This window comes from Cryptomeria japonica, chromosome 8 (genome assembly GCF_030272615.1).
Source record: "Cryptomeria japonica chromosome 8, Sugi_1.0, whole genome shotgun sequence".
Taxonomy (NCBI): domain Eukaryota; kingdom Viridiplantae; phylum Streptophyta; class Pinopsida; order Cupressales; family Cupressaceae; genus Cryptomeria; species Cryptomeria japonica.
Window position 1 is genome coordinate 424,175,571 of NC_081412.1, and position 7,486 is coordinate 424,183,056.

At 37.8% G+C, this 7,486-nt stretch overlaps 1 protein-coding gene across 2 annotated transcripts; it reads right to left on the reverse strand.

Moving 5' to 3' along the window:
- Positions 1–1,946: 1,946 nt before the first annotated feature.
- LOC131075636 (growth-regulating factor 6) lies at positions 1,947–6,768 on the reverse strand. 2 transcript variants are annotated; one of them, XM_058012471.2, is made up of 4 exons: positions 5,945–6,768; positions 5,571–5,828; positions 4,521–5,037; positions 1,947–3,130 (listed from the first exon to the last, which is right to left on the reverse strand). In XM_058012471.2, the coding sequence occupies exons 1-4, from the start codon at positions 6,384–6,386 to the stop codon at positions 2,152–2,154; spliced, it is 2,196 nt and encodes a 731-aa protein (XP_057868454.2). In that variant the 5' UTR covers positions 6,387–6,768; the 3' UTR covers positions 1,947–2,151. The 2 variants fall into 2 exon arrangements, with proteins under 2 accessions (XP_057868454.2, XP_057868455.2); XM_058012472.2 differs by having other exon boundaries at positions 5,571–5,825; positions 5,945–6,763.
- Between the last annotated feature and the right edge of the window lie 718 nt (positions 6,769–7,486).

Here is a 7,486-nt window from a genome sequence, read left to right on the forward strand (position 1 = left end):
ATGGACATACTTTTTATCATCAGTTTAAATTCATTTTTGGATTCACTTTTATAATCATTTCAAATTGCATACCTTACATGCATCTTTTCATTTAATGATTAATGTATAGACAATTATGTTATATGGAAGTTGACAAATAGCACGAATCCAACTTGCTTCCATTTATACACATTCCCAACAATCAATTCTACTTCAAGTCATCTATTCCTTTCCTTGAGTCAAATTCACAAATTGTAACGACGACCCATCAACTTGGATAAAATTCAAATTTTAACTTGGGGGCCCTAACGCCTTTCTCAAACATCATATTATATGCACACTAATGTGTGAAAAATAATTAACTTGTGTGATTGTATCAAAGGTATCATATGCGTACTAATGTGTGAAAATAATTAACTTGTGTTTAGGTATTGTATCAAAGGCACACTAACTCATCTACATCCATCTAAACATTGAAATAAACATTTGAGTACACACTTTCATGATACAACCACATTATAACCAAAACGTCTATTTACATTAGCATTTAGACATCATTGCATGTTTGCATGTTATAATCTTTGATTATATATTGTTTGCTCAAATAACAAAGGTTTGGCCAAGGAAGAAGCCCCTAACCTAGTAAACTCAATAATGCCTATAAAGACCACCATTTTTTAAAATGCAAGTTGAAAATGATAAAGCCAACAATTTACAAACATCCAAATCAACAAAGCTCAAATCCATCTTTGCAAGGATAATTTCCACAATAATATAAATGAACCTAAATATCAAACACAACTTTCAAATTTATTAACGTTTGTCTGACATCGCAAAAAACTCTAATAAATTACAATTAATACAATACAATTTCATCATATTTTGAACTAGAAATTATTATTTGATTTCATATAATTTCTTGCATTTATTTCAATTCTATTATCAGTCACAACTCTATGATGATATAAATAGACAAATGTTTTGTCATTATGTAATTTACTGCATAATCCTATATTTATATCAGATATTTTATTGCCTATAAAAGTTGGATTTTTTCATCATTTCCATTCAGGACAAAATAAACAATTAATAACATCCAGTTAAAAAAGTATTAAACAATTCTACATAATTGACGCTTATTTCTAATTCTTCTCTATGCTGATGTATACACTATATTACGTAGGAGTTGTATACAATTCTACAGTCTCTTTGACGCCTCCATTTTGTGGCAGATTCAGTATTGAAATTCTGCATCTTTCTATGTTCAATGAGGTCATTATTTTTAATACAAAATCTTTTGTGTACTGTTTAATTCTATGTCCAATCAATTTGCAGCACAGCGTATTGAAGATAAGATTAGGAGGGTAAATACATATTGTCTCAGTATACAACAAAATGTTGCTATCAGAAGGTAAGACAAATTGGTCTCTTGTAATCCATCCAAACGTTTATGCCCGCCGCATTAAGCAACTGTAAACATCATTCAAATCTTGTCTTCCAATGAAAATCCTATAATCCACTGCAGTGTTTTCTAAGTTTTGTTGCAGTAGATGATATAGAATTTTCATAGTTCAAATAGAAATCCAAGTAACAGGAAAACAATAACTTCAAATAGTCTGAAAGAGATGGACGGTAGATTAATGTGAACTTAGACAAAACTTAAATTTTCTGCAGAAAAATTAAGAATGATAACTTCAGTCATGTCCACGTTATAAGAAATGAAAATAGTATGTTATGTTCTACAATACGAACTGAAAATTCATACCTATCCAGGAATAAGATAAAAAGATTCATGAATCTCAGAATAAAGATGCAAAGGTCCGTTGCACTTGACTTCACAATCACATATACCTAAAAAGGATCTAACAGTGAAAACTGAAATGTAGAAAATCAAGTGATAGTAAAATATGAGATTTGTGGAAGTCTGAAAGGTCTAAACAATTTATTTCCAATCCAACCAGCCTATGTGCAATCAAGAGTTTTTGAAATTGTTTGGCATCTGAAACCAAAATATAGAAGATCAGACAAGCAAACATACCACCATCCATCAGTTTCTAAGCAGGAAAACTGCAAATTTTCTGAACAGATAAAATTAAATCATAAAGCAAAGTATAAGTTTGCCCTCAAAGCATGCATTCATTAGAAAACAAGACTTGACTTTGCTGAGTTGAGCTACACTCCTCCAAGATTTTGTTGCAGAGATATCTCATGTTTGGCAGCAGCTGCTGCTGCAACTGCTCTAGGGCTGCTCCCACTGCTGCTATCCGACAGAGAAGCAAAGGTCTTCTGTAAAACACCAGTTGGGGATGCCATTCTTGGGCTGCCACGAGGGCTCAGTTCCCATCCATCACTCATCAAATTAAGCCCAGATGTCTTACACCCACCTCTAGGGGTTCCTCCTGCATTAGTGCTAGACTGTAAAACTTCTGCAAGAGGTCCTCCCACTGGGCTTTGCCATGTCACAGGGATCCAGTTATTGGTCTGCCTATGCCTGTCTTCATTCAGGAGGCCTAGTCCCATGCCCACACCAAGACCCATTTGAGTTGGGTCAAGTGGATCTTCCTCAGTCGATGATCTGGCTGCTGACATGGACAGTTTGAGGGAGGATAGGTTGATTTTTCCTCTGGGTGAAGTGGGGAAATCAGATATGGTCATGGGAAGGGATATGGAAAGCTGTGTGCTGTTTGAGGATCTTTCTTCCATGTCAGACCAGGAAATTGTTGTTGGATCTCTGGTTGTTCTTGGCCAGTCATCAAAGAAATGTCTCAGGGGTTGTCCTTCTGATGAATGGTCATTCCCAAATCCTGTACTTAAAAAGGAATGTTGATGTTGTTGATGCTGCTGATGCTGTTGTTGCTGTTGCTGCTGCTGTTGCTCTTGTAATTGCAAGTTCATCTGGTTGGCGTCAGGCATAAGACCAAAATCTTGGCCAAGGAGTGTACGAAGCTGTGGAGAACAGTATTGCAGCATGGAATTGTTGCTCAGTTTGGGATCTGTGTGCACCTTGGATGGCGGCATGAGACGCCAAGCATTATTCACTGATGAAAGCATTGCCAGACTGCTCATGGACTGTTGAGAATCCTGACCCAGGCCTTTTCCATCTGAGAAGAGCAATTGTTCATCCACATCTCCTTTCATCCAGTTCATGTATCTACAGGAAACGAGATCACTTAAATCCAAATCAAACCTTCATGAAAAAAAACGTTCTATAATATATAAAAACACAACCTTTTAAAGTCCTAGGAGCAATTCCAATGCACATCAAACTTCTTGTTTGCATCATTCATTGTTTTAGTTATTGAGCATATCCTAAGCCTAGCAAGAGATTACATAGACCAAAGACTAGCAAGACTGATGCGAATAGGAGTAAGAACATGCAAGGCCATTTCAAAGATTTCTAAACCCTATTCGTCACATGGTTCAGTAACATCTCTATTGAGTTTAGAATAATGCTTCTGGAAGAAACTGTGTTTTTTGAAACAGCATTTCGGATTGTACTCAGCAATACATTATTAGGAAGAGGAAGAAGGGTGTATATCATAGCAGAGGTGGTGGGATTCTTCAGCCCTAGGTGGTCAAGGTCAGAAGTTGGTACTGCTGTTTCTGCTCGTCTGGTTCCTGTAGTGACGAATCAATATATCCTCAGTTTCAACTTGCTCCATTGGAACACTTGAGAAAACTTTCTTTTTAGAACATGTATGGAATAATATATATCCTGGTACCGGGCAGCAATCAGCATGGTATTATGAACTACATTATATCAGCTACAGAAGAAAGTCTTAATTATCCTTGCTTGTATGCTTAAATTGTAAGAAGTTCAGATAAATTGGCTTCATCGTACGTTACTAGCAGCAGCACTTTTATATGCAGTGGTTAGATGCATTTTAATATTATTGAATAACATCATCAAAAAGCATGTGACTGAGTGACAAAGGAGTGAACATAGAAAAATGATGGGGATCAAGTCCCTCATTTATGTCACATGGTTGAGGGATCCTAAAACTCTCATTAACCAAGCATAAAGAAAATAAAGAAAACAAGATCGGCCAGAAATTATGAACGTCTGCATTGTACACTGCAAGCTTTGTGTGAAAGAGAAACCGGGCAGCACAGATTTTGACAATGAATGAAAGAGAGCGAATTTTTATGACGTTGACAAGATCAAGCAGTCTAAGAGACCAAGAGCTGCAATCTTAACACATTTTCAAATTCCTTTCAATGTCGAGTATCTTACTATGAATCGTTATCAAGAAACCAGCTGTTTCATTAAGCCTTGCCTCATCAAATATGCAGGTGCTTACATTGATTGTATCACATGCAGACATAACCAGCTGCATTGGCTGGCAGCCTTCGTTTTACTTCACTTTGCATTAAAAGGGTTTCTCAAGATGGAAGCACTATGATTATAAAGACGCCTTGAGCATTCAAACATTAGAGCTCAAAAATAAGGAACAGAAGGTACAGTGTGTTCATTACCCACTCTAAATGAAAGCAGACAACCATTTATGATGCAAACTGAAGAAAAAAAACACAATTAATACCTGTAGTCCTTGTTGGACATGGCAGATGTAGCACTTGCAGCACCAGAAGAAACCATGTGCAATGGAGGCTTGTTAAACTGGCTGCTAGAAACACCACCATTAATGGACATACTGCCTCCACTTCCAGAGAAACCCTTCATTCCCATTGGAGAGTTTGCAGTATGGCTGTTGATTGAAAATGGAGGACGCAGACTGGTAAAACTAGAACTACCAGTGCTGCTACGACCAGCTGCCAGGCTTATGGAGGAAGCCAAAGAAGACGAAGATGAATCGGGCCCTTCCAGAGTAGCAGTACTATTGTTACTAATATTACCGTTACTACTATTACTGATGGCAGTCTGACCTTCCACGAGCTTTCTTGAACGGGGTCGGCCTCTGTGCATGTGCCGCTCACAATACTTCTGGTCCGGAGCAACATCTCTGGAACAACGCCATTTCTTTCCATCTGTTCTCCGGCATCTCCCAGGCTCTGGATCCGTATTGTTTGCAAACCTCAAATTGAAAGAGCTCCACCCCACTGTATCACAACCAGAAAAAACCACAACATTATCAATTATACCATCAACAACAATGGCTGTGACACCCATTGTGTATAAATCATAGAACATATAATGGATGACACCCATTATCAATTATCTGCATTACAAAGAGGATAAATTATAGGCTATAACCCATATCACCAGCAATGGCTGAGACACCCATTGTTTATAAATCATAGAACATGTAATGGATGGCACCCAAAATTTATGTGCATTACACAGAGGCTAGATTATAGGCCATGTCCCATATCAGCCTCTCAGTACAAAAGATCAACAGAGATCATTTTGTCATCCAACATTGTAAAGAATGTCATTTCACAGGGTATGAATCATAAGTAATAGGCTGATAAGTTATCTGGATATTGCCTATTGGCTTGGAATTGAAAGTTGCCGTTGCAAGTCATCATTTGCTGCTGTTATTAGTGCAGGACTATTATGGACAGCTAATAAAGTATGTGTATTGAATTAAAATGACAAAACAGTAGATGAAGAGTCCCAAGAAAAATCTTACTGGTGGGATGACGTGGAGCAGAAAGAGCTGATAAACCAGTCAATTCAGTGAGGCTCTTCCGAATGGGCATAAGCAGGTCAGTAGGCACTTGTATACCGGCTGTCATGTACTTGAAAATCAAGGCTTGGTGTTCAAGCTCCTGCCACTGAGATGGTGTGAAGCAAAACCTGGATCCCTGTACAGCAGTACCATAACTGCCCATCCCCATGCCGATGCTGTTCATGCTTTCTCCTCTCCCCATAGACAATGGCAATCCTGCTTAAAAAACCCAAACATATATGAATCTAGCATAACAGGTATAATGAGTATATGTAAGTGTATACACATTCTGTGTACGTAAGTGCATACACAATAGATATATATCTCTACCATACCTGCAGTTTTGAAAGGGTAATAAGGCTGCTGGTGTTGCTGCATCAGAGAAGTCCTATCTGTATAAAACGCAAGCTCATTCTTGCACGAGGCATCAGTCTTAAACAAGACACCCCCATCAGTTGAATTGCTTGTACCATAGCCCAAATTATTCCTCATCATCTGCTGATGTTGATTGTGCATCTTGAGGTCAAATGGGAAGGAGTCAGTCCTGGCCAGCTTCATGGGATTCTGATTTTCTGCTGCTCTGTCATCATCGTCTCTGGACTTGCAGAAACCCATCTCTGGAACAGATCTGCAATGTTTCAAAGCAACATCTGCAGAACCAACGTCACTGTTATTGCTTCTATGTCGGTGATCATGTAATAAATTTGCCATTGCTGATCCTCCTCCTCCTCCTCCTCCTGAACCAAAACCTCCATCTCCTACCTGCCCAAAATCCATACCTGCAAACCACAGGCACTTCCCTCCCCTCCCCTACACAGCACACCCACAAAGCCCAGACTCCACTACCCTATTCCCCACCATTAGATTTCACAACATCTACTTCACCCACATACAAATTCTAATGAAAAAAAATGAAAGAACCCATTTTATCTCATCCCCCTTATCTCTCTCTGCAATTCTTGTACTCTCTGTTACAAGTTATGAAAAAAGAAGCAAGACTCAATTCCAAATACCGAATACTGTCAGCTCTTGTTTACAAATTAGAAGTTTTTTGGGTGATTACAAAATATAAGGAAGAAAAATAGTAAAGCACAGTGTAATAATTGCGGTATCTATCTATCTATGCATGGATGATGACAAATTTGACAATATACTTGATGCTCCCCCTCACCTAACCTTCTAACTAGGTAATGCCCTAATTAAAATAAGATTAGGGTTCTCACATTGATGACATAAGAACTAAAAACACTCAACGACACAAAGGTCTATCTGAGTATTTTAATATATAAAAACTAGAGTTTTGGAATGAAATAGCTAGTGTGTCACTGCCATTACAGTAGGGAACATTGTTGTGACCAAAGTTTTTTCGGCTGCACTTTCCCAATAGTATAACATTCGACAAAAGATTATTATTAAATTTGTCGGTGTCTTTTCCTTAAATTTCGCAATCCTATTAATTATATGAAAGGCAGGCAGCAGCTACATTGGTATTATCAAGAAAAAGAGAAATAGGTCTCCAAACTCAAGGAACTACATGTGCACCAGTTTTCAAGTCTTTCATTGCCTTTGCTGCCTTGAGATCAGACACTTCAATTCAAATAAACACTAGAATATAATTTATAGTTATCTCAACAAGATTCTCTTTGAAGTTTGTTCACCCATAACACACACTTTTAGGTAGCTTGCCTTGCATCCTCAATGATCATTTAGCCTTTTCTTTCTTTGTCTCTTCTTTTGCAGCTTCTGGTAAAAAACACACCCCGCCCCCCCATTACCCACTTTCGTTTTTATTTGCAACTTGCAACATTCTTCTTGAGTAGCATTCATTAATGATATTCTTTCTCTTTAAAAGAAGTGCTTTAAACTTACTATAATAT

Excerpts from the sequence above, each read along its gene's own strand:
- LOC131075636 (XM_058012471.2), bottom strand. The coding sequence starts at position 6,386 with ATGGATTTTGGGCAGGTAGGAGATGGAGGTTTTGGTTCAGGAGGAGGA. Across the intron at positions 5,038-5,570 it reads TGCTCCACGTCATCCCACCA|TGGGGTGGAGCTCTTTCAAT; the intron begins GTAAGATTTTTC and ends GTTGTGATACAG. Across the intron at positions 3,131-4,520 it reads ATGTCCAACAAGGACTACAG|ATACATGAACTGGATGAAAG; the intron begins GTATTAATTGTG and ends CGTTTCCTGTAG.